The 26,876-nt window shown below is 35.5% G+C and overlaps 3 protein-coding genes across 8 annotated transcripts; 1 reads left to right on the plus strand and 2 right to left on the minus strand.

Annotated features, from left to right (window-relative positions):
• Nucleotides 1–411: 411 nt before the first annotated feature.
• LOC105332032 (caspase-6) lies at nt 412–5,298 on the plus strand. Of its 2 annotated transcripts, XM_011434460.4 has the most exons (10): nt 412–572; nt 1,274–1,459; nt 2,277–2,407; nt 2,745–3,031; nt 3,126–3,214; nt 3,320–3,502; nt 3,893–4,109; nt 4,236–4,361; nt 4,449–4,555; nt 4,667–5,298. In XM_011434460.4, exons 2-10 carry the CDS (start codon nt 1,325–1,327, stop codon nt 4,748–4,750), a joined length of 1,359 nt encoding a protein of 452 aa, XP_011432762.3. In that variant the 5' UTR covers nt 412–572; nt 1,274–1,324; the 3' UTR covers nt 4,751–5,298. The 2 variants fall into 2 exon arrangements, with proteins under 2 accessions (XP_011432762.3, XP_011432763.3); XM_011434461.4 differs by lacking the exon at nt 4,449–4,555 and having other exon boundaries at nt 4,236–4,383.
• Nucleotides 5,299–5,441: 143 nt separating this feature from the next.
• LOC105332031 (ran guanine nucleotide release factor) lies at nt 5,442–8,209 on the minus strand. 2 transcript variants are annotated; one of them, XM_011434458.4, is made up of 5 exons: nt 7,985–8,209; nt 7,393–7,506; nt 7,015–7,116; nt 6,759–6,911; nt 5,442–6,336 (listed from the first exon to the last, which is right to left on the minus strand). In XM_011434458.4, the coding sequence occupies exons 1-5, from the start codon at nt 8,056–8,058 to the stop codon at nt 6,219–6,221; spliced, it is 561 nt and encodes a 186-aa protein (XP_011432760.2). In that variant the 5' UTR covers nt 8,059–8,209; the 3' UTR covers nt 5,442–6,218. The 2 variants fall into 2 exon arrangements, with proteins under 2 accessions (XP_011432760.2, XP_019924395.2); XM_020068836.3 differs by having other exon boundaries at nt 8,120–8,166.
• A 2,623-nt stretch (nt 8,210–10,832) lies between these two features.
• LOC105332064 (neuralized-like protein 4) lies at nt 10,833–25,736 on the minus strand. 4 transcript variants are annotated; one of them, XM_034480429.2, is made up of 24 exons: nt 25,523–25,736; nt 25,079–25,262; nt 24,654–24,833; nt 24,094–24,371; nt 23,786–23,897; nt 23,400–23,488; nt 22,682–22,940; nt 22,478–22,565; nt 21,809–22,076; nt 21,375–21,537; nt 20,723–21,041; nt 20,308–20,477; nt 18,872–18,997; nt 16,686–16,825; nt 16,140–16,352; nt 15,461–15,856; nt 15,037–15,195; nt 14,498–14,677; nt 14,144–14,234; nt 13,881–13,991; nt 13,495–13,633; nt 12,996–13,111; nt 12,608–12,755; nt 10,833–12,389 (listed from the first exon to the last, which is right to left on the minus strand). In XM_034480429.2, exons 1-24 carry the CDS (start codon nt 25,685–25,687, stop codon nt 12,179–12,181), a joined length of 4,305 nt encoding a protein of 1,434 aa, XP_034336320.2. In that variant the 5' UTR covers nt 25,688–25,736; the 3' UTR covers nt 10,833–12,178. The 4 variants fall into 4 exon arrangements, with proteins under 4 accessions (XP_034336320.2, XP_034336319.2, XP_034336318.2 ...); XM_034480428.2 differs by having other exon boundaries at nt 22,478–22,568; nt 25,523–25,735; XM_034480427.2 differs by having other exon boundaries at nt 23,400–23,503; nt 25,523–25,735.
• Between the last annotated feature and the right edge of the window lie 1,140 nt (nt 25,737–26,876).

A 26,876-nucleotide genomic window follows, 5' to 3' on the forward strand; every position in this document is an offset into this window, starting at 1 on the left:
AAACGATTCATTTATCAATATGCGATTGAGACATAATATAAAGGAAATATTCGAAGTATTTGAAAATGGTTTTTGACATTTTCTGAGAAATGCAGTATAATTTCTTGATTAAAATCCAAGTTAAAAGCAGCAACAAATTTACCAAACAAAAATCAAAATAAGCATGGATATCGATGTTGGTGCAACGATTTCCACAGAAACACACTGTATAGAATCATATATAAATAGACATGATTTTAAAGCGGAAATATTCGGTGATTCCCCTAAAATTTCTGACAAGTTGCGTCACTCGTCCAGCACGTTGACAAAAAAGCACAGATTCAAACTTATATTCTTCTTTCTGCTTAAATTCATTTTTCATATCTATAGAATGAACAAACAAACGTTTTCTGTTGTTTTAATCTATCGAAATGCCATTAATGTATGACAAAAATATAAACAATCGAGTCCGTGTTTACATGGAAAATGCAGGGGATTTACCGAATATTTCCGCGCGATATTTTAAATTGTGCTTTTCATGCAGAAACCCTATCTTGTATACTAATTCGTCACGAAGGTAGTATGTACGTTTGGTAAGTATTATTTGATGTAGTAATATAGGTGTCTGCAACTAAAATTTCAATAACTTACAAAATCTTCCCCTCTTGTACAGTTGCTCAGATCTAATCACAGAAATATTGTTGCATAAACTTTTCTATAGTTTACTAAAAATAAAATACCCATCACCTTATCAATGCAATGCATATTCCATATATCAGCTGCATATATGATTTGTTGGCGTCTGATTTTATTATACAGTGTACGTCCATATAGTAATTGCTTTCCTGGACTACTAGGGTTTTTTTTTAGAATGTAGAAGGTTTTAATTAAAAAAAACATATAATATTTGTTAATTATAAATATTCTGGACATTTCAACACAATATATGTTCTATAACACATTTGTGTAATGAAAATTTGTATTCTTGTAAACCTTGATTTATCATAAGTTTAACTGTCCTACTGTGTCTTTGAGTATGGTGCATAATATCCAATTAGTTACACTCCTTTTTGCATGGAATTATATACGAAATTTTAGAAACCTCAACATCTTTTCTCTTGCACTCTTGCATCTTATTCAATTGTAACTCTTACTAAATATTACATTTCCAAAACAAATTAACCAAAAAGATACAAGTCATAGTAAATTATTCAAAAATCATCAAAATAATACGAAGCTGGAAAAGTATGAATGAAGAAGCTAAATTTCATTTGGTTAAAAAACATATTTGCAGAGACTCCCTGGAGAGGACTGACAGGTTTGGTCGCTAGGTGGCGTGGTTAGGATGGACGACAGAGAGCGCTCCATACTGAGGCGGAGTAGAAGTCTGTTCATCCGGGACCTCGTGGATGTTGTCACGGTGTGTGATCGCTTGTACCAGAGGGAGGTGCTCAGCGAGGGGATGAAGAACGAAATATTGGTATCTATCTGGATGATTCAATCTTATATGAGGATTATCACATGTATATAGAATTAGAGCAAGATTTTAAATGTCGTCTGATTGAATTGTTTCACTACATCTTAAGGGAGTTATTGTTTGAACAAAACTGCAAATCGACACTTTTAGATTTTTAAATTTTAGAGCAAACAAAAGTGTATTTTAATAAAAATACGTGATAAAAATTGTAAAGGAAATAAACTTAATAAATCTATTGGTGTACGAGAAATGTACGAGTATTCAAAAGGGCTCAGAAGTACGTGCTCTTTTTTAGTACTAACAATATTTTGTAGAACTTTTTGATGACAAAGAATTGCTCAACACTTGTCCCAATTTATATGTTAGATAAAATGTTTTAACATGTGTGCAAATCAAAACGTTAACTGAAAAAGAGTGGCCTTCGAACTAGATAATGTCTGACATATTTTAATCTCGACTTTGATTAAATTGATACACCTATACCTACACTCTATTAGATATCAGCAAATGAAGTTTCTATATATTTTGTCTCGAAACACTACCGGTTCGGTTGTGTTTTTTTCGTGCAAAAATTGCTCCTCTGTTATTAAAAATTTAATTTGTTTTTACAATTACGGGGAAGAGAATATCTTATTATCTTTGTCATTATTATTATCAAAGTCATTTTAGTATTACATGATCTTATTTCCCAACCTAGCTGCTCTCAAATACTTGTTGCTTTATACAAATCTTGTTCCTTGGCTAATATTCCAATAAATCTACAAACTTAAAAGATGTATTACCGTTTCTTAACAAGCTTTACAAAAATGTATATTTGTAGTCCGAGACCACAAGAGAAAATCAAGTTCGTACACTGATGGATATAATTCCAAAGCGAGGCCAGAAAGCTTATGGGGCGTTCTATGACGTTTTGGAAGAAACTTACCAGTACAACCTCGCCAGTATTCTCTAGTAACTACTAAATAAGGAGAATACTAAATAAGATCTGCAATTACAAAAATACTTTTAAAAAATGCTTAACAGTTGTTTCAATTCTTCTTATAATTGCTCAAACTAAAATTAGTCACTTTCCGCTCAAACCATTATACATGTACACTATGATAATATTGACCATTCTAAACAATTCTGAAATACTGCAAAGAGCATATAATTGTGTTTATTTGCATCGATGCTTGCAAGCATATCCCTTCAAACAGGTTTCTGAATTTTCATTGTCAAACGGTTATTTATTAAGTCGGTGTCTTTGCAGTTATTTTTATATATTTTGAAAAAAAAAATAATTTTTCAGCCCTGGGGGTCGACCAAACACAACTCCATATCCTCCAAAAGCAGCAGTAGAACCTCGGCAGTATGTTGGGTTACCTAAGACGCCTCTGCACAACTGGATGACAGGGGCAAAGCGAGAACCTGTGGAGTCTATCGGAGAATTCCAGGCGCACAGGAAACCTGTAGAGTCCTTGGATGATGACCTCGTGGTGCCAAGTATGGAACTTCATCCGGAACACCACAAATCCTTAAAAGAGAAAGATTTTCGGAAGTTAAGAACTACGGAAGAGGATTTTGTTTTTCCATATGGTTCGCATGCTTCTTTTTTTGTGTGCCGCAGTTTTCCAGTAGTTTTCTTCAATATAAGTGGTATTTCTTTTAATTCTGGTGTTCATTATGATAGATTGGCCGTCCGAGCAGAACCATGCACAGTCTATGGATTTCCAAATCCGCCTTTCTCAACGTCCGCAGGTTGATTCTAAAGAAGACGAGGTACGCGCACACTGTATATATACGCTGTATATTTCATTTTCTAGTTTGTAATATTTATAGCTACATATATGTCAATTTTCAAATTCCCCTTTTCAAAAAAAAAAGCTTGCTGTCTACCGAATGAAAGAAGCAACCCGAGGTAGACTAGTTATCATCAATAACTTCCTGTTTGGTGATGAGGTGGACAAAGAAAGAATGGCACGGTCCCAGCAAGACGCCACAAGTTTGGACATTCTCTTCAAACAGTTACACTTCCAGACAAAACAACACAGCAACCTTACGCTAAAGGTAAAATAAATCAACTTTAATTCGTGAGAACTTTATTTCGCGATATAAACAAAGAAAAACTGACCGGCGTGACTTTTTCGGGATTAAGATAGAATTGCTTTTTTAACTATCGGAGAATGTATGGACTGGTTCGCGGCGAGTATGTTTGCGACGACGATGAAAATTTCTCGTTCGCTAATAAAAATTGGTTCACAAGACGCTGCATTTTAAATTGCATGTGCATCTTGTTTAATTGGATATTACACGTTGAACAGTTCGTAAACATCCGTTGGCATGATCATCAGTGCTTCAATTCTTCAGAGGTTTAGAACATTTGCACGAGTTACTTTTTGTAACAGCAGATAGTTTAATGCAATAAGAGAGTGCAGTAGTGTTTATTTTTCTTAATAGAACCTCTCCAGTGTGCTTGAGGGAGAGAGAACACGTGACCATGCCTCTCTGGAATGCTTTGTCATGGTGATCATGTCACGTGGTGACGGAGAACGTCTGTATGGCGTTGATGGTTATAAAATAGACATTGACACAATCATTTCCATGTTTGATAGTGAGCATTGTAGCTATCTTCGAGGGAAACCGAAGGTTTTTATTTTTCAAACATGCAGCGATGGTAGGTTGTCAGGTTTTATGATTTGCAATTTCATTTTCCATGCTGCCCTTGTGATGCTCAGTAGATCGCATGCAAGATTTCTGCTTCATTTCTACGAACAATAGCTAGATCTTTATTTTTTTAAAGCGCCTAAATCAGGCACCGCCGAGTTCCAAAAGAAATCCAAAACACCAACATCTTCGTCTTCGCTTACTTTAGAGGATTCTGGCGACTTGAGGGCAGACATGTTTGTTGTCAAGGCAACAAAAGACGGTAACTCATTATATTGCAAAAGGTAAATTTCAGTGTTTTATCATTCTTTCCCCATACACTAACATAATACTCTCCGTTTATTTTTAGTCGAAGTTAGTTATAATGGCGTCTTTGGTTCAAGATTTATTCAATCTTTGGTGTATCTCATGAGAAACTTGGTATGCGAAGAAGATTTCGAAGAAATCGTTAAAAAGGTACAATAATTAATATCAAGAATTAGGGAATGCCAAAAAATAAAATACACTGTACCATGATTTTTCCAGAGCACTGTCCAACAACAAACATACTACTCTTCTGTTTTACAGATAAATCACCTTAATGTGGTCAGCGAGCCAGAGATAGTGGAGTATACAAGTTCATTTACCAAGAAGTTATTTTTTAATCCCTGAAAACCTACAAACCTAGATTTTTTCGATATCATGTTTTCAAAATACCGCAAAAATGAACCCGGGGCTACTGCAATGTGAATAACTTTTGACGAGTACAATTTGTTTCGTTTGGTGAATTTCTTGAGTAGAATTCTTCAAATTTTGTATGTGTTTTTGATAATGATTTGACTTTGTACGTGTTTTTCTGAATAATCCAATAATAATACTAGCAATGTTTTTTTTTTAAATTTACAAGCACAGTATTTACACAAAAGGAAATGTTTTTTAACATATTTTATTAAAAATGTTAATTAATATCCAAGTGCAATAGCACTCACGATCATATTAAATAGTACCTCACATTTCAGAACATTAATTGCATGTACAGTATATCGCTCACAATTGACAGTAAACACTGCCATTATGGCTGACTTGTTCAGCCACTTGCCTGCCAAACCACTGCAGACTACTAGTTTAAAAAATGTTTGCAGTATTGTTATTATTTTGTTCATTGTACTTTCTTCAATTTTTTAACATTAGGTAGTTCCGTTTTCTAAGTAATATAATTCTTTTTTTTTTTTGGGGGGGGGGGGGGTAGTGACAAAGATGTTTCATTTTACACCATCATCAAAAACCATATTTTAAAAAAACAATGGGTATCGAACTGTTTACTTTGAGCTAATGGTCAATTCCACTTGTGTAAAGCAATATATCTCATGTCAAATATTTATTATTAAGGTGTACATATCCATTCAAATTCACATTCTGGACAGAACTTATAACATGAAACACATAACCAACAGTAAAATTAATCAGATAAAAAGTTGTCTATTTCATACAGAACTATAGCCTATAAAATATCTTTCAGTAATGGTTTGATATTTTTTATTTTATTGTCTTTATAACAATAACCAAATGTCATTACAAGGCGAAGACTTTGGTACAATTAACTTTACAATACTTCACGTACAATATCCTCATTAATGACCAATCAACATCAAGCTTGATGAGTTCACTAGAGGTCAAGCATAGTCCCAGTACCCCTCAGTACCCCTAGTGTGAATGACACCAAATGATAGAAAGCACCTTCCATTCTTATAGATGTTTATAAACCTGCTATACTTTTCCTTAAGATGCTACATGTTTGGGTGGACAAAATTAAATTCTCATAACACCTCCCAGAATCATGTTTTGTATGTACACAGGATGAACAAAACATCTGAAATACTGGAGCCTTTGAAAGTAAATTTCCATGCATCTAAAATTCAAAAAAGTATCTTGTTTGCATAATTAATGATTAAGACATTAGAAAAACCCTTCAAGTGACCCATATCGATTGAATGGGTTTTTGTCATTCAAGGTGTTACACAATCAATTTGTTGTTTCTCTGTACAAGTGAGCTCTCACTCACAACTGATCATCCACCTCATATACCTGACAACACAACAGTAAGTATCAAATGTCTCATGGAGTTCAAGTATGGAGACTTTCACTGGCCGAATATTCCCTCATCTACGATAGCAAGAGAGGTCAGAATCTGTCTGAAATCCTGGAGGGTCCAAGGGTCGGCACTGACAGGGACCGGCTTGTGGCTACTGCTCTCTGGGCTAAAGGATAGACAAGTCACATGACAACTTGGAACTCTTATTTAGGACTGTTTACATAAACTCTTAAATAATAATGAATTATCATTTTGTTCAACGGTAGAACAAGAAGATACACATGTATTATATCACTTTTTTATTTCCTGCTTTGTTTATATCATTGGAGCAGTATTAACATGTATAAATTATTAAATTTATGAAGTACTGTATTTATTAAATTGTCACATATTAAACATCATTTTAAATCTTTGAAATGTATCAGTCAAAAAATAAGTGTAATATGATCTTGTTTATCTAGATCAATGAAACAACATTCAAGAATTCTATTCCAAATAAAAAAAAAATCGAGCAGAAATTGAAGCCCCACTGTACAATTGTGTCTACCTTTGAAATGATAAATGGTTATTACCTAATACATGACTTACTTGATGTTTGAAGGATTATTGAAGGTCACCAGAATGTCTGTGGTAAATTTGGAAATACGAAACAGACCAATATGCATGTCCACTGTGTTCTTGGCTGCCTCGTTAAACTTGGAGACATTTTGCTGTCCAAGAATATAGTATGCATTGTCACACCTGGATATATAAAGGGACTCTTTATACCTGACCATAGACATTGTTTAAAACTTTAAAAACGTCATATAATGGACTTTCTTCTTATAACTTTGTAAAGACCTACTGGTTCATTTTCAGATCAGTGTCTGGGATCTTTTCAGTCCGTGCAATGATGGCATCTCCACTCTGGACATCATTGTCCGAAGCCAGGTCACTGAAGTGTGTTCTATAACAGAGTCAATCCTCTCACCTCTAAATTTTTACCAACGTTGGTAGAATTGCTTTACCTTTAAATAATTTCTTTTACAGTTCATCATTTTAAAATTATCATTACAAATATTATCTATGCAATACAAATTTTAGTATGCAAGTTTTAAATCATTAATCATAATATTATAAATGTGGTTAATTTATAGTTAGATTCACATACAAAAATAGTTATATCAAATAAGCTTTATATAAATATGTAACACAACTTACAAGTTCCTCTCCTTGTACTAACCTAATGGCCTCCTCGTCATCTTTATCCACATATTCAAGGATTTCAATGATGATGCTTTGGTCAGTAACTGGGTGTGCAAACACTTCTTGGTTATCAGGAATCTGTCGTAGATCACTGTTAAAAAAAATCCATAATATTGACAATAGCATGAAGTCCTACAGCACAATATACCGCATGATAACAACACAGGCACTTGAATTTTTATCAATCAGTCGCTTAATAAATCAATAGGCCTATAAAATTTTCTACACCTACTATATCTATAAATTTATATATAGTAGGGGTAGAATTTTGAATTTTGACTTATTAAGCGACTGATTGATATAAAGTAGGAGTAAATTTTTTTCTACTTCACTAAGCGACTGATTGATAAAAATTCAGGTGCCTGTGATCATAGTGTGATGACAAGAAGGGTCTTCAAGCCCCAATATTCAGGCAAAGTAAATCACAGGGGCTCGTCGCGGTTAAAAATCTTCATATGACAAATATCATTCTGTAATTATCTAGTTTAATTGACATGAAATAACATTAACTCGTTTAAATATACTACCTTATTCACCGACTAAAGTAGATATACGTTATTGTACAGTACCTAATATCCTTGGCGTTGCTTGGAAGTAGAACACTAAGCGCACCCCCAAATAGATCGTTGGCTTTCAAAGACATTTTAACAAAACTATATTCAATATACAATATATTTAAATATACTGTAGCAACTGCTACTTACATAATAAATATTAATAAATAATATTGAGGCATGTTTCACAACACATGCGTAACCATTTCTACTTTCTGTTTCACTTCGTGATCGATGTCCACTGAACGCTTCAGAGCGCGTTTGATTGAACGACACGAGTACCTCGCGCTCGGGTTGCCAGAGTTGTCAATAGAGCATATATTTTACGACACCTGTGTTACAAAAGTTTACTCCTGTTCTTTTAATATTCATATCACAGAGTATGCATTACTAAAATCTTTATAGGCTATAACTGATATTTTTCCAGATTTAAAGTAGAATTAGAGATAAACGGAGAAAAAATAAAACATTATTAGTTAATGCAGGATTAGTGAAAATGTTAAACTCTATAGGTAAAACGTGATATTATGGAATTCCATAAACGACAGCCAACTGTCAACTGCTAACTGTTTAATGCGTACTGCCAACGGGTCTTGTCTCAGAAATAAAGTCATAAGCTGATAAGTGGAATACAGTTTGATTAATGTTTCTGACTAAATTCCGATCCTTTATAGAAACAGGCCTGTCAGACTGGTGCTTTATGTTACCCATTTTGAACATGCATATCATTTTCGTAATTTAAACAGCAACTATCTCAGTATATCAGAAATGTGATGACTATGATGTGAAAACATTATATTGCTATAAATTCGTAAGGGTGTCGTGGTTTGTAGGATTTTTTTATTCGTGGGGATTTAATTCTTGGATGGGTGACGTTTTCAGTTTTAGTAAGAAAACTTTCAAAATTTGTTTTCAATATGCTATGATTGACAGAGGTTCATTAAAACGTTAGTTTTTCTCACAGTTTTTGTTGTAATGTGAAATCTTGATTAGCATTGCTTTGTGCGCGATATTATTACTAGATTATAGTATCCCCATGCGCAAATTGCTGCAAAGAAAATTAAAACTCTACAGTGTAGTGGTGTGTATTTAACATTTATGATTTTATTTTTAGATAAATCACATGTATATTACTTCATTAAACACTTAAAAATGTTATAACGTTCCCAAAAAGTTCCATAGCCTCGTGCAACATGCCCCGTGCAAAATGGCATCATTTTTCATATCACAACAGCCAAATACATCTGGGTTGCTATACCGAAAAAAGATGGACGACCAGATGGACAAAGTGTGTTTTGTTTTCTGATTCTCTGATTATTCCATGTGTCCATCACTCTTTCAAGGTCATTCTGGATGATAGGATTGAAACAAAATCTCAAACATTCTATATGGATAGCATCAGACAAATCAAGAACTCCACTATCTCTCGTGTCTTTTAAAAGTGGTAAACACGAGTTAATGTATTTAAAGGGGCATGGTCACGATTCTGGTCAAAAATTATTTTTTCGATTTTAATGTTTACAATGCTTCAGTAAGGCATTTTTAACAGGCAACCAAAATTTGAGTATCATTTGTTGAGTTATAAGCGAGTTACAGAGCTTACAATTCTTCGCTATGTAAACAATGCGTTTGTTTACATTTTGAATGTTGAAGTGAAAATTCCAGACCTAAAATGAATGTGTTATTCGTTAGGAACTGTTTATTTATGCTTAAAATGAATAATAAGATAGACAAACCCGCTTTAGAAAGATTTTTTTACTGGTATATTTAACCTATGTAAACAAAAACAGGACACGAGCCTTGTTTACATGACAGAGAACTGTAAGCCCTGTATCTTGCTTAAAACTCAACGACTGGCACCCAAATTTCATTTGATCATTAGAAATGCATTCCTAAAGCATTGCAACTAATAAAAACAGAAAAATAAAATTCGACCAAAATCGTGACCATGCCCCTTTAAAATCTTGTGCGTGGTGGGGTTTCATACGTACTCGAATAGGTTTCGGGTCACATATCAGGTAATATAAATAGTAGGATCATGCAGTGGCGTTGCACTCTAAGCTCGCTCGCTAGTTTTGATTTAAGATAAAATGGCAGATGATATGGAATGCAGTGATTAGGGCTGACAGATGGTTGTTAATATGTGCAAAATAAAATAAACGCTATCAATCTATCAATCCCGCCATCCTCAAATAAATGTCTGCATATGCGCTAAACCCAATATAGAGGACAGAAGGAATTTGGCAGTAAGCAGTTGGCAGCGAGTAAGCAGTTGGCAGCCGTATAAGGAATTCCACAGTCTCCCGTTCTTTGTATACACTTTTTTTGAAATAGCTATCTATCAATCCCTTCATCCTCAAAAAAATGTCTGCACATGCCCTTATCCCAATCAAGAGGAAAGGAAAGCAATTGTTAGTAAGCAGTTGGCAGTACGCATGAGCAGTTGGCAGCTGACAGTTGGCTGTCGTAAATGGAATTCCATAGTAAGAGGAAGGGAATCTTATTAGTTATGAATGGCAGGGAAATTTTACAACGGAATTGCAGGAGAATTTTTTTCTTGCAAAAGAGATTTACTTTATAAATGGTAATATTATCTAAAAAAAAAAAAATACAACTATGTAAATTTTACATCCAAACATAATTAAGACTTGGGTCAGCTGGCTTAAAAAAAACAATAGAAAGTTATTAGCCATTTAAAACACTAGAGCAACATTTGTCGTATTATTTGCATTTATAATAGAGTCTAGCCTCTGCGTACGCATCAACATAACCCTAGGGTTACTAGTCAATTCAATAGGAAAAATGACCGAGGGTCTCTCTCTCTCTCTCTCTCTCTCAATAAAAGAGCAAATAACTCCCTAAAATTTATCGCCCTCTTTTATTTTGCGGTATTATACACAAAACAGATATGGAGAAGGTGAGATCAGTAACAAACATAATAAATTAAAAAATTGAAAAACATCTGCATTCTATTAATATTAATATTGTAAACAAATCTACTATTGAAAATTCTTTTTTGAAAACAAAAAACATTATTGTAATGGCTAAAATTGTGTCAAAGGCAGTTAGCCTCAAATTGTCAAAACACTCCTATGGAGTTATTATTTATATATTAAACAAATACATACACAGTAAGACACATAAATATACATGTACAGTATATTAAAATTCATACAAACACATCTAAAATATGTTTTAGACTGATTTCATTGGTTTTAAATACCTGACAATAATACTTTACAGATCAACTTATTAGCCATTCTCAAAATGCCAGTCTTATACATACATGACCTCTAACTGATAAATCGCAATGCTGCTTACTTACCATATAGCAATTAACCACCAAGAATGACTGGTAAAGTTACAAACCATCAAGTATGCTGTAATAAATAATGACTCACCATCACATACTTCTGACAGTCTACCGTGTCACTCAGACTTTGTTTACAACTTCAGTACAACAAAAAGGTTTTTATGATAACACACTGACACCAATACAAAATCTTATAAAACAACAAAGATTATTGAATATTCTGATTTGTAAATTTTTTCATCATTCTGTTTTCTACTTACAATTCATGCAAGTAAAGCTATCTTTCTGAATGTAAAATCTATTCTACATGTATCAAAATCTTCATTAAAAAATAAAACAGAAACAAAACCACTAACAATATTTTAAAAAGTTCAGGAATTCCTGATTCACTTGAATGTAGCCGTGGTTTCAGTTGCTGTTTATTGGTAACCTTTGTAATAGGTGGTCAGTGAACACACATCAATACATATGGTGAGCAAGTCATATGAGCTGTAGGTTGATTCAGGTACAGATATGTGTCCCTATGGATGAAAGTTAACTACTTTGATGCATGATTATGTAAAACTCTTGATCAAACAATAGATCCAACTACATAGTGTGCTTAATGGCAAAATACTTTGATTTAGCAAACTCAAAATTACAATCACACACAAACATCATTCAACTGGATTTTTTTGTAGTCCATTGCTACATTCTCCTCAGATAACATTTTTGTCTTTTTCTCATTTTTTGAGAAGACTAGTAATATATATCTGTTTAATCAGTGTCCTCCTGATGGACTGTAGGCTCTTTGAATAGTGCTAAGAAGTTCTTGTAACTTTCACCCTCCAATTTTGTTTCCTGTAACACTTAGTCCGCAATCCTAATTAAATAAACTGTCTTAGAACTGTTTTCTGCTACAAGTTTTCTATCTTTATAAGCAGTCCATGTAAGAGAACGGACCCATGCTCCTTGGTGGACCACTCCAGTTCACTGTTGGGGAACTGTGGATCAATCTGATCGGTGAGACCCAGACTCTGGGGACCTGTTTTATACGAGCCTGGTTTTAGCCAGACCTGAAATGCCACTCGAACATGGAATGTCTTTTTTGTTCTTGGATCTAGTAGTCTGTAATAAAGAGAAGCAATTATCAGCAACGACATAAAGGAATGTTGTGAAGGTCGAATGTTGTTGAAGACCATAATGATCCTGTGACTTTACATTGCCTTATTAGGGGGGATTAAAGTATACATACATATGTACATCTAACTTAAACTTGATTGCTGTGAGGGTGTATTACATCTAATGTGTTGTATCATTGGAGAAATAATAATTTTGTGACTTACTTGAATTTGGGCGAGAACTCGTTACATCCTATGTATCGTATAGTGGGAGACATGATGATTTGTTTGAGACTAGAGCTGTCTGGGCGGGATTTCTCGGTGAATGCTATGGACTGTGGCAGCAGAATGCTTCCTCCTCCCATCTGGTCACCTTGACAACAAAAGCATATATGGTTTTACACGTTCACCACTTGTCTTTGTTCTAAGCTAGTTTGCACTCCCAAACATTTTCTGAAATTAGTCAAACTTGGCAGTATCTTTAAATATCTGAGTTTTAAGCACAAGTTATGTTTTTTATGCATGTTCATGATTTTGTCAAAATATATAAATGTTGATCTGATGGTGTAGCATTTGTTGCCTATTTATGTAATCACCTCTTCCAAACACTTACTACACGCATGTATATCTCCAGTGTCTAGAATTTTTCTAAGGACCTCCAGCTGCGTTCCATAATATGCCACATGCCATTTGTCCGATGCTACAAATGATGATGCTTTCTGACGCTGTCTGCAAGGAAAGAAAAATCCCAGGGGGAGAAGTGAAATATCAGACAGTTTTAAGAACTGGTAAATGGTTCCTAGATGTTTACAAGCCCAATAAAAAAATAATGATTTTGACCTGCACTTGAAACTTGGTATCAAAATTCATTATTAGGGCATCACTAAGGCTGGGCAAAAAAAATATTTTAGTTTCTCAACAGGCATTGCCTAAAAATGAGTTATTCCCCTCTGCAAATCTCACAATGTACATGTACATATGTAATTAAAAATAAAATACCTGTTTCCCACTTTATACCAGTATTTTTAATATTGGCTTTCGAAACTAAGGATTAATTTATTTTGTTTAGTGGGAACTGGGCCCTTCTAAGTTGTATGAAAGGAATAACTTACTTGAGAATGTATCGGCACCATCCCAGGGGTACCGAGTACTCCCTAGGGGGTTCCCCTCTCCTGAGATACAAATCCTCCAATCTAAGTTTATGGCAAGATTCACAATAACATGTCATTTGTTGTTCCAGGAAAAATCCATCTGCAGTTAGGAATGAAGCATGTAATTTGAACAGGTCAGGTAGTCAACAATAATTTCAATTCTCTGCACCATAAAACCCTAAAAGTAGTTATTTTACCCAACAAAAATATCAAAAAGTTTATAAATGGTAATTATTTTAATTATAACCGGTATTATATTCAAGGAGAAAATTTCCAGTTTACAAAAAAAAAATTTTAATATCATAATTATGGTTATACAATGTAACTTTTAAGCTCTGTTGACTTACCCGGGATACCCATCAGACTGCGAACTTTGGAGCAAGTTTTGGCGTACTCGCATGGCCGAATCACAACACTCCCTAAAATGGACTCACTCAGACTCTGCTTTTCCTTAAGCACTGTTAACAGAAAAAGTATCTTAGGATATTATTTCAACTATTAAAAAGAAGATTGGGCTGCTTCAATAAAGTTTACATGTACTGTAATGCCAATATCAACTACATGTATCAGGTTGTGTGGTCTGCTTGTATATCAGGGAGCAATTACCCACCTTCTTCCATATTTTCTTTCTCTGCCTTCTCTTTGTCTTTGTGATGAGGCTCAGGGGATTCCCCACTTCCTTCGTTAGGGACCACTGTCACCTGACAGATCAACAGAGACACAATTAAACGAACAGAAAATCCAGTTACAAATGACAATAGTCCTTTAGACTGGTTTGCAGGTAGAAATATTCTTCTAAACACAACACTTACTTTAGCTCTTTCATTATGCAGAAGGCTGTTTACAATTATTTAACTTGCAGATCTTAGTTTGATAATTTTGAAAAAAAATAAAAATGATACACACAACAAGCAACAATAAATATTCCCATCTGATCCCCCACCCAATTCTCCTGTCTGCCTACCTTGTCACAAATCCCATAGAGATCCACCAGACCGTAACAGGAGCCTGGGACATCCCGCGCCGCCACGCCTTGATCCACCCCGTTAAAAAACAGTCGCAGGTTACTCTCTTCATCCACCATTATCCCTATCACATGACCAATCTGTAGCTCATCCAGATTTGGACCATAATTTTCTTTAATCTGTGTAAAATGAATTTCAATGCGATTTAAGTCAGTCTTCAATCATCTGTTTATACATGTTTATAGCATGCATATACACAATTATATCAGCACATTAAACATGTTTTATATTACAAAACTCAAAAAGTTCTTTGTCATCTTAATATTAAACATTACATAGAGACTATAAGACAAAAACTTGTGGTATTCACTGTGGATCTGTCTTTGTTAAGGGAAAAAAAAATAGATGTAGCCTGGTACACATGCAAATCACTTTACATGAATATGCCTAAAAAATCATCAAATCATCAAATGATAATCAAAGAGTCTGTGTGTAGATATGCACTGCACGTAATAATGCATATCTAGAGTGCCCCTACCTTACACCCTGAGCTGTACACTGCATTCCCCTGAATCATGATACAGGACTTTTTGATGGACATGGAAGACACAGGAAAGGTGTATTTATCAGGGGGGAATCCCAATACACCGATCATCAGTGAGAAACTCCAGCGGGTGTTTAGGTGTTCAATCCTCACCTGATACAGGTAAAAAACTTTCAAATTGTATGATACCTGTTATATACCAAGTGTATCATGTTCATATTAAATAATAACAATTTTCTCTCACACCAAATACTGCCCTAAAGCTTCCATAGGAGACATTTTGCGAACCAAATTTTCATAACATTACTATAACAGAACTCTCAATTTTATGTACCAGTACATTTCACAAATTCAAGAATTATGTCTTGAAAGATAAAGTACATTGCACCAATCAAGAGAGAGCACTGAAGATGACTACCTGAAACATGTGTTTCTTGCGCAGTGGCTGGCTAGTAACAATAATTCCCTGGTTGTAACTCTCTGTTCTGTCAGCTGTCAGGCCTCCATTACTGATCATTATATTCTTGCCATGGTTCGTGTGAAACCCAATAGTATTGGGGTATTCCTCGTCTGCATCAAACTCCGCTGCCTCGGCGAGTTCTGAGGTAATGGACTGAGACTGCTGGCTGGCCATTAAAGAGGCATCCCAAGAACAACTGCTGGTGATGGTGATCATCTCCACTGGACCGTAAAGGTCGATCACCACGAACACGTTCTTAGGGATGTTAGAGGCTGCCACGCCCATGTCCTCACCGTTAATGTACAGATGAAGAGTTCCATCTGAGACGCGGCGGATGCCCACAAAATTACCAACCTGTTTAAAGAATCACACCAAAAACATAGCAATTACAAACCAGATTACTTTATTCTGTAAAACCTATCAAATTCATTTTCTGATTATCCGATCACTGTTTTATTTTCTAAAAGTTTTCTCTCAGTTCTCAAACTACAGGTACCTATAAATCAAATTCTTTATAAATTTTTGTACATGTACATGCATGAAGGAATTCAAAAATATTAACTGGTACATGTACATGCTTATGTTCATGTATTTACCAACAATCATTGCATAGAAATGCATGATCTCTTGACCTCACCTCCAATCTCTCAAGAGCTGGTGCATAGTTCTCCTTGATGACAAAACCATTCTTCCTGACCTCTGACCCTGTGATTAACCACGTCAGTTTGGAGGTCAGTTCAAGGGCAGACGCTGGGATGATTGAGGATGAGGTTGTATCAGAGATAGCTAGAGTGGTCAGACCAATGTGTAGTGACCCAGACCATACACGGCACACCTGATCAATTCTTATCTGTTAAAAAAGGAAGAAAACATGTTTACAGTTTTACACCACTGTAAGGTACTGTAAACCTATTTATTTAGAGTGTAGAATATGTAACATTTATACTATTTGAGAACATCATTCTATAATGAGTATATGCAACAAAGACACGAGGGCTAGTCTCTATAAGGGCAAAATCACCAGTTACTATTTTTAACTCATTCATTCTTAAAAATACTTCAAAAAGGGATTTTAAAATCTATAGCATTACTTATTCATTAACCTGTATATATATGGGGAAAAAACCACTGTTTCCATATCTTATTAAATTGGATGAAGATGCTTTCACATTCAATTCCTCACCTCAAATATCTCGTCCCTCTTGAGTGGATCGGAGCTGAACACGATGGCGTTGTTGTACCCAGTGGACCGTACTGTGGTACAGCTGTTGTTTTTTATTGTTATACATTTACCACAACACAAACTAAAGCGGTGAGACACATCTGTAACAAGAGGAATGTTTGAGTAAATTACTTGCATTTGCAGGGATAATTACTCTTTTTAAAGATGTTTATTTACCTGATGAGGAGAGTGACATTATGACTTGTTTATTTACCTGATGAGTAAGGTGACATTATGACTTATTTATTTACCTGATGAGGAGGGTGACATTATGACTTGTTTATTTACCTGATGAGGAGCGTTACATTATGACTTGTTTATCTACCTAATGAGGAAGGTGACATTATGACTTGTTTATTTACCTGATGAGAAGGATGATATTTTAGCTTGTTTATTTACCCGATGTGGAGGGTTCAATATCACTTGTTTATTTACATAACAAGGAGGATGACATTATGACTTGTTTATTTACCTGATGAGGAGGGTGACATTTTGACTTGTTTATTTACCTGATGAGGAGGATGACATTATGACTTGTTTATTTACCTGATGTGGAGGGTGACATTATGACTTGTTTATTTACCTGATGAGGAGGGTGACATTTTGACTTGTTTATTTACCTGATGAGGAGGGTGACATTTTGACTTGTTTATTTACCTGATGAGGAGGGTGACATTTTGACTTGTTTATTTACCTGATGAGGAGGATGACATTATGACTTGTTTATCTACCTGATGTGGAGGGTGACATTATGACTTGTTTATTTACCTGATGAGGAGGGTTACATTATGACTTGTTTATTTACCTGATGAGGAGGGTGACATTTTGACTTGTTTATTTACCTGATGAGGAGGATGACATTATGACTTGTTTATCTACCTGATGTGGAGGGTGACATTATGACTTGTTTATTTACCTGATGAGGAGGGTTACATTATGACTTGTTTATTTACCTGATGAGGAGGGTGACATTTAGACTTGTTTATTTACCTGATGAGGAGGGTGACATTAGGGCTTTTTTTTTACCTGATGTGGAGGGTGCCATTATGGCATGTTTTTTTTACCTGATGTGGAGGGTGACACTATGACTTGTTTATTTACCTGATAAGGAGGATAACATAATGACTTGTTTATTTACCTGATGAGGAAGGTTACATTATGACTTGTTTATCTACCTAATGAGGAAGGTGACATTATGACTTGTTTATTTACCCGATGAGAAGGATGATATTATAGCTTGTTTATTTACCCGATGTGGAGGGTTCAATATCACTTGTTTATTTACATAACAAGGAGGATGACATTATGACTTGTTTATTTACCTGATGAGGAGGGTGACATTTTGACTTGTTTATTTACCTGATAAGGAGGATGACATTATGACTTGTTTATTTACCTGATGTGGAGGGTGACATTTTGACTTGTTTATTAACCTGATGAGGAGGGTGACATTATGACTTGTTTATTTACCTGATGAGGAGGGTGACATTATGACTTGTTTATTTACCTGATGAGGAGGGTGATGAGGAGGGTGACATTATGACTTGTTTATTTACCTGATGAGGAGGGTGACATTATGACTTGTTTATTTACCTGATGAGGAGGGTGACATTATGACTTGTTTATTTACCTGATGAGGAGGGTGCAATTATGACTTGTTTATTTACCTGATGAGGAGGATGACATTATGACTTGTTTATTTACCTGATGAGGAGGGTGACATTTTGACTTGTTTATTTACCTGATGAGGAGGGTGACATTATGACTTGTTTATTTACCTGATGAGGAGGATGACATTATGACTTGTTTATTTACCTGATGTGGAGGGTGACATTATGACTTGTTTATTTACCTGATGAGGAGGATGACATTATGACTTGTTTATTAACCTGATGAGGAGGGTGACATTTTGACTTGTTTATTTACCTGATGAGGAGGGTGACATTATGGCTTTTATTTTACCTGATGTGGAGGGTGACATTATGACTTGTTTATTTACCTGATGTGGAGGGTGACACTATGACTTGTTTATTAACCTGATAAGGAGGATAACATAATGACTTGTTTATTTACCTGATGAGGAGGATAACATAATGACTTGTTTATTTACCTGATGAGTAAGGTGACATTATGACTTGTTTATTTACCTGATGAGGAGGGTGACATAATGGCCTGATCAGACTGTGGAAGGTTGTTGTCTTGGTAAACACCTGATCCACTGGTAATAGACACCTGAGCACACTGTCCATATAGGTCAATCACAGCAAATATACCTGAATTTAAACAAGAAGCCCATGGGCCACATCGCTCACCTGAGGAACAATAGGTATGATAAAATCAGCTTAATGGAGTCATAATACAAACTATCTGGACAATGTACAATAATACATGTAGATCCTGTATAAATTAAATCCATTTTATCCCTTGGATATTCTTATGTTTATAATCATTAGTCCCTTTTCCAACAGGATGATTTCATAGTCATATCACATGTTGAGTATTGCAGTTCTCAAAAAGATCCTTAACAATTGTTTATATATGGAATATAAAGCTACATCAAACTAAGAACCTTCTTGTGAGGCCGAAGAATTGTCCTGGAACCAAAGTCTTAAGAATTATAAAGAATCATCTGGCTGATTAGTTTCTGAGAAGAAGATTTATAAAGATTTACTCTATATATTCCTATGTAAAACTTCGACCCTCAATTGTGCCCCACCCTACCCCCAGGGGTCATGATTTTCACAACTTTAAATCTACACTACCTGAGGATACTTCCACACAAGTTTTAGCTTTCCTGGCTGATTAGTTTCTGAGAAGAAGATTTTTAAAGATTTACTCAATAGATTCCTACGTAAAACTTCGACCCTCCATTGTGCCCCACCCTACCCCCTGGGGTCATGATTTTCACAACTTTGAATCTACACTACCTGAGGATACTTCCACACAAGTTTCAGCTTTCCTGGCTTTATGGTTCTTGAGAAGAAGAATTTTGAAAATTTCTCAAAATTTTTCAATAATTTCTAATTATCTCCCCTTGAAAAAGGGTGTGGCTTTAATTTTCACAAATTTGAATCCCCTTTGCCTATGGATGATTTGTGCCAAGTTTGGTTGAAATTGGCCCAGTAGTTCTTGAGAAGATGTTGAAAATGTGAAAAGTTTACGGACGGACAGACGGACGACAGACAAAATGTGATCAGAAAAGCTCACTTGAGCTTTCAGCTCAGGTTAGCTAAAAAAAAATGTTAAAAAATGATATCAAAGTAGGTAAAACAAATTTAACTCTTCCATGGTACAGTGTATGTTCCATGTGCACAGGTATCAGCAGCTAATTCTTTTTACTTAATGCTCTTTAACATCATTGTAATGTACATAAAATTGAGGACACTGAGTTAGATGTGCTTCAGAAGTCTGAACATCATTTATAAGTTCATTTATTGTATAAACATTTCCTTGTTAGGGCAAATTTTAAAGAGGAAAAATCTTTTTCAAGCGTGATTTGACAAACTTTAACAGAAAAAATAACTATGTAAACAATGCATTATGATCTAGAATGGGCATATACTGTTTATGAGATATAACACACCATGTGGAACATCTGAGCAGGCGGCTCCCTGGTCAGCCCCGTTCAAGAAATAATGTAGAGTGCCATCAGAGCACCGCATGATCCCGATCCTACAACCCACAGTAACAGCATCAAGGTCGAGGGGGTACCCATTTCTGATAGTAGACCCATCCTGCATGATGGCTGCCCCACTGGCAAAATCAACACCCCAAAAATATTGTCTTCAAAATCAATCATCCAAAGTATCTCACGCTTCATTCTTCTTTCAAAATATTTAAACATTTTTATCTGCATATTGTTTAAAATTTTATACATCTGATTCATAGTTTTCTTTTTAAGAATCATAGACTCTAGAAATCTTCAAAAGTAACATAATGGATAAGCCATGGATGATAAGATTGTTATTTCCTATATATGTCCTGTTCAAGCTGCCTACCTAAGCATCCAAGTATCGTATGCTATGTCTGTCATCGTGTTGGGAAACTCCAGCTCCTCTGGTTTGATTAGGGTCACCCCTGCCTCCAGTGACCCAGACCAGCGATCCACCATCTTCTCAATGATAACTTCAAACAGCTCGTTATCTTTCAGGGGACGACTGCTCATTATTATTGCATCGTTAAACTCGCCTGTGGCATTGGGCCTTAGACAGGTGCGACCATTGTTAGCGATGGTGGAATTCTGACCATGAATGTGATGGAAACGGAGTTCCTCTGTGTCGCTTATATTACTGGAGTCAGCATCCGGAGATAGGGGATCTAAAACAGGACACAACCTCATTCTGCTCATGTCACTTCTTATTAAGAAGTCCTCTAACTTCACTTGTTTCTTACAGGGCAATACAGGCTTAAATTGTCTGAATATTCATAATATTTCAAATGCTGCACTCTTTCCATTCAAGGCATTACACAAGAGTGAGGTACAATTTAACTTAATAACAAGCTAACATTTATAATTACATGTATATACATGTACATGTATAAATAAAAACACCTGTTTTATAATAAAACAAAATCATCAGATTTTCAAAACTGACAAGCTGATTAGATTAGGGTGTATACATTTCAACAAAGGGTCCTCAATATATTTACCTGTATGGTCAACAATGGTGGTCTGTGCTGCCTGACCATAAAGGTCAATGACCCCATACACATTGGGAGGGACACCTGTTGCCCCCTGCCCTTGATCAATCCCATTCACATAAAAGTGGAGCGTGCCATCCCCTCGTCTCTTCACTCCAACTCTGTCTCCTGCCTGTTAAATACAGAATAAATAGCAATACATATTACAAGGCAAATTTTTCAATGTACATGTTACTTATTTGTTTAGTGAAAAATCTGGTTACTTTTTTTCAATATCAAATGACAAGAATGCAATCAATGACAACAAGAACAAGCATCAATCAATCAGCATCAATCAACTTTAGTTTTTTGCTTTTGAAACAATTCATAAAACCTGGTGATCATAGAATTGCATTACTCAATCAAAAACAGTCATCAATTCAAACAATGGGATACCCCCATACCTTTAACCTGTCCAGATTTTGGCCATACATGTCAATCACAGTCGTCCCGTTATGCATAACCCCCGTCCCAGTCATCATCCACGTCCCCGACCTCATGTTAGTCATTGTGGAAGGGAAGTCAAGGTCATTTGGTGAATGGAGAGTCACCCCGATCTCAATGGACCCTGCCCACTTGTCCACCATCTTATCAATATGAACTTCAAACAATTCCTCCGGCCTGAGTGTGCGATTAGTAAGGACTACCCCATAGTTGAAATCATCAAGGGCACTGCAAAATCAAACTACATATTGAAAGAAAATATGACAGAACATCAGATCTGCAGTAAGAAAATCATTACATGAATTATTATTGTGTACATGTATGTGGTGTAAAACCATGATGATTTAGGCCAAAATAAGCAATGTTTTCTTCTCTGGCCAAAACTTTAGAAAAATAACATGGCAGGCAGGTATTTTATTTTCATTTCAAGATATGCCAAGGGGAATTACTAAATTTTCATAAATTATTTCTCTTTCCAATATGGCAATAAACATTATCGACGTGGAAAAATTTGACCTAATGCAGCAGTGTCAATGAATCTATTCATTATCTTTTTTTGCCTAATGTTAATTGAGATCAGTGGGCAGTAATAATTGCAAGGTGTGAACAGAGAGGAGGGAGTTACAGACTTTGGTCTGTGCGCTGTCCTTTGGTTGTTGATGACCGCTGCGTGTGACCCACATCTAGTATGAAACAGCAGCCTCTCCACTGGCTCAGCTTCTATCAGAATCAACACATGCACTTAGAGTTCTCTTACAAATAGTAACAAAGTAATTACTCAGACTACATAAAGCAGTTGTTTTAAACATCTTATGTAAGTAAGTGATATGTACCTTCAGAAGAGATCTCATCGTACATGTCTGGGTACTGTCTGAATATGTTGCGCGCCCTCTGGGCTGGGGATGATATGTTGTTAGGGTAGTTGGGGTCATTGCGGTCCAGTATGCTCACTTTGACTGCCATACCGTACAGGTCCACCACCCCCCAGATAGTGGGAGGGGTCTCATTGGAGGCAACACCCTGGTCCTCCCCATTGATATAGTAGTGGAGATGTCCATTGGATTTCCTGATCAGTCCTATACGATCACCTTCCTGTTGCAAAAAAAAAAAGGTCCTGTAGCTCTAAACTTTTTGAATTCTTATTGAGGATTAAAACAATCACCTCACATTGTGCAAAATGTCAATCACCTAAAAACATTGGGCATTTGTTCTTTGACAATAAAGAGAATTACTTTTCAACTTAATTTATCTTATGGGAATACAGGAACACAGACTCTCATCTTTGGCCTTTTAAGACATTAACATAGTACTGATGTCTGTAATTTTATGGTGGTTGCTGATTTATTGTCATTGTCAATGTATGTAATCTTATGGTGGTTGCTGATATATTGTCAATGTATGTAATCTTATGGTGGTTGCTGATATATTGTCTGATGTATATAATCTTATGGTGGATGCTGATATATTGTCAATGTATGTAATCTTATGAAGGTTGATGATATGTTGTCTGATGTATGAAATCTTATGGTGGTTGCTGATATTTTGTCGCACTGTTAGCTCGTCCAGGTTGTAAACACCATACTCCCGCCTGGTTCCCTTGCCATTGGTCAGAATTCCGCACCCACTCATCATTATGGTACCTACAACATCCAGGTCTACAGACTAAGTAATGATGAGCTCAGCTCATCACAATGATGCATTCAACAGTAGATCAAATGTCTAATATCTTGTGAAGAGTCCACTTTATAAGGTCTGTAGCAAATGCATACATATAGGTAGTTTGTACATTTACATACAAAAACCTCTAGAATGGTTTAAAAGAACAACATGAATAGTATCTAATCACTAGTTTTTCCTTCTTTTTCAAATTATGAGTATATGAGATTTTTTTTTCCATGTTCATAATTTTTAAACATATTAACCTCTTAAAGATTTACCTGATCTCATGTTAGTCATGGTGGCAGGAAAGTCTAACACAGAGGGATTGTGGGTAGTAATTCCTACCTCTATGGATCCTGACCATTTGTCAACCAATACATCCAAGCGAATCTGAAAAAAAATCAACAAAAAAGTGTCCCTTTATTCCCTTGTTGCAAATTATGAAGGACATGTATAATTTTACTTCATGACTATAGTTATTAACACAGATACATTATACACCCAATTATTTGCAGCATTTAATTTTTATTAGATTTCAGGTTTTACAGGTATATGATTCAGTACTAATATCCAACTCAATGGATACCTCAAATAACTCATCATTTTTCAAAGGTCGATTGGTCATTACTACTCCATTATTGAATTCATCCAGTGGATGGCGTCTCTCAGCCGTTCGACGGCTGTTACTGAGTTTGACGAGACTTCCACAGCGCTCATGGAATGTCAGACGCTCATTGGAACTGGGAGCTACAGTGTCTATTCCCAGGGCCTCTACATTTCTTGTCAAATCATTTACTATTTGATTGGACAGTTGAGTAAGGAACTCATTTGCAAGCTGACTAGCAACATCATTGGAAATTCCATCTGCAATAAAAACACAGAAGACAGATTCAAAAATTACAAATGTAGTTTTTATGAAAAGAAAACTCAATTCTTTAAGAACGAAATGAACTGTATTTAATTTTTGCTGAGAGAACCCATGGACAAGGTCAGAAATTAGTTTAGAATATATATATCCTGAAATATATTTCATATCAAAATATCTAATTATGCTAAGCTTTAGGATGGTCTTAAACACAAAAATTTACTGATTCACTAAGATTAAAAAAAATAAGTTATTTGAAAATGAGTGAACAATATACATACCATTTTCCTGGTTGGTTCCAGGTGCATTGTCAACAATGGTAACTTGGGCACATTTTCCGTACATATCTATGACTGCGTATACTTTTGCTGCAATGCCATTAGCTGCTGGGCCTTGGTCTACCCCATTCACCAGAAAATGGAGAGTCCCATCTGTTGTACGCATCACACCAACCTTTTCACCTTATAAAAAAAACTGACTATTTACAACATAAAATGCCCCTGTCATTAAATCTCTTACATTTATGATTACCCCTTTCTCATTTGCTTTGGAACAATAATGTATGCAATGAAAATACAAACTGGACAAAGAATCAAACCCAGGATCCCTGCAATTCTATACCGCTGAGTAACCCAGCTTGATATCCAAGGTCCATACAGCTCAATCTACTATCAAATTATGCAGGCAACTGTGCATGAAACAATACCTTCATTAAGTTGATCAAGATCTGCCCCATATTCCTCAATGACAGAGTGTCCATCCCTCAATATGGAGCTACCAGACATCACCCATGTTCCCTCTCTGAATCCTGTGGCACTGATAGGGAATTTCATAGTGCTAGGGTCACATGTTGTGACACCTATCTCAATAGAACCACTCCAGGAGTTTACCTGCAGATCAGAACACAGACTTACAATACAAGTTTTAGATTTCAAGTAAATTTTAGTGTAGATAGGAAAATGTATTTCTAAAGAGGAAATTCGAACTACCTAATTACATATTCGATAACTTCGATAATATGTTAATCTACCAGCCTGTATGTCATTAACTAGAGTTCTTTTTATTTTCTTTATGACACAATGAGTAAAATTTAAAACACTGAAGACGTTATGGGCCAAATTATGCTAAAAATTAAAATGATAATGCCTGCCTTTCGGTCTATTCGAACTTCGAAAGGAACATTGTCCTGGAGTGGTTCCGCACTCATTACTACCCCATTGTTGAATTCCTGCGTGGGATGGTTTCTCTGGGCCGTGCAATTGTTGTTACTAAGAGTGACAAGCGTTCCAACACGGTTGTGGAACTTCAGAGCCATCGCAATCGGCCATGGGGGTGATGTTTTCCTTCGATTCTAACAAAATTGGTGTCCGGATAAAAACGGGAAAATTTATTTCGTGGTCTTGGAATTTTGGACATTGTCCACGAATAAGAATTTTTTATAGCTATGAAAGAAATCAGAACTTTTTAAGTCCTCTTTCATGGATGAATGTCATGGCTCCCTTTTCAATAAAGGAAATGAGGCAGTCAATCAGTATTAAATTTAAAGCAGAGACATAAATAACAGTATTATCACCAGGTAAAATGTACATTTTACATGTTGCGAACATTTTCTATAGTTTAGCTTGTTGGCATCACAGTAAGGAGGAATTTCGCGATAATTAAGGAGAGTAAATAACGTTGATTTACCAACAAGCTAAACTATAGAAAATATTTGCAACATGTAAAATATACGTCTTACCTGGTGGTAGTATTATTAATAAGTGGCGTCGGAAGTAAATTCAAAGTGGGGGGGGGGGGGGGGGGAGACTATTCTTCAGAAATTTTGACAAGCAAAAAAAAGAAGCTAAAACGCGGAACGGAAAACGGAACGGAATGGAATACAGAAAATGTTATGTAATGTTATTTACTCGATATATGTGTTAATTAAGGTCAGACGACACGTTCCTCAATTTTAGATAACTTTTTTTCAGGAAGTTGTTAATGGTTTACTACTACTTTGACAAGCTTTCTTGCAAAAAATTAGGGTACGTATACCTTACCAGGCATTCCTGCAAAATACTAGAGTATGCAATTTCCAATATAATCTTCTTGAAAATACACTTGAATTGCTGATATAAAAATAAATACATCTACAGCATAGCCAAAATTACTAAATTAGAACTATATCTTTAGCTTTGAACTCACGACCTCTAGAACCTATACGTACGCTTCTGGCAGTGAGCGGCCACGGTTCTAACCACTCGACCATGTACACATATAACCATAGTAAATTTTGGTCATTTTTAAAGTAATTATAAAATTAATATTTTTATTGGAACTCTTTATTACGAGGAGATACAAAAAAGATTCTCGAGAAACGTGTCGTCTGGCCCTTGATACAAAAATTGGCAACCCAGTGACAATTCGGGCAATTCGGGCACCACGCAATTGAACTTTTTCTAAATAAACCACTGTATATAACTCACATTAACATGACGATTTCCTTGACCGATTTTTTAATCAAA

The sequence above is a fragment of the Magallana gigas genome, chromosome 3, assembly GCF_963853765.1.
Source record: "Magallana gigas chromosome 3, xbMagGiga1.1, whole genome shotgun sequence".
NCBI lineage: Eukaryota > Metazoa > Mollusca > Bivalvia > Ostreida > Ostreidae > Magallana > Magallana gigas.

Bases quoted from the DNA above. Each gene is read 5' to 3' on its own strand.
- LOC105332032 (XM_011434460.4), top strand. From the start codon at position 1,325: ATGGACGACAGAGAGCGCTCCATACTGAGGCGGAGTAGAAGTCTGTTC. The intron at 2,408-2,744 runs GTAACTACTAAA...ATAATTTTTCAG, and splicing joins AACCTCGCCAGTATTCTCTA to CCCTGGGGGTCGACCAAACA. The intron at 3,215-3,319 runs GTACGCGCACAC...CAAAAAAAAAAG, and splicing joins TTGATTCTAAAGAAGACGAG to CTTGCTGTCTACCGAATGAA.
- LOC105332031 (XM_011434458.4), bottom strand. From the start codon at position 8,058: ATGTCTTTGAAAGCCAACGATCTATTTGGGGGTGCGCTTAGTGTTCTA. The intron at 7,507-7,984 runs GTACTGTACAAT...TTTTTTTAACAG, and splicing joins AGCAACGCCAAGGATATTAG to TGATCTACGACAGATTCCTG. The intron at 6,337-6,758 runs GTAAGTCATGTA...TCTATCCTTTAG, and splicing joins AATAATCCTTCAAACATCAA to CCCAGAGAGCAGTAGCCACA.
- LOC105332064 (XM_034480426.2), bottom strand. From the start codon at position 25,687: ATGGCTCTGAAGTTCCACAACCGTGTTGGAACGCTTGTCACTCTTAGT. The intron at 23,504-23,785 runs GTAAATCTTTAA...CTTAGTCTGTAG, and splicing joins CATGACTAACATGAGATCAG to ACCTGGATGTTGTAGGTACC. The intron at 18,998-20,307 runs GTGTGTTATATC...GTTTAAATTCAG, and splicing joins CTGCTCAGATGTTCCACATG to GTATATTTGCTGTGATTGAC.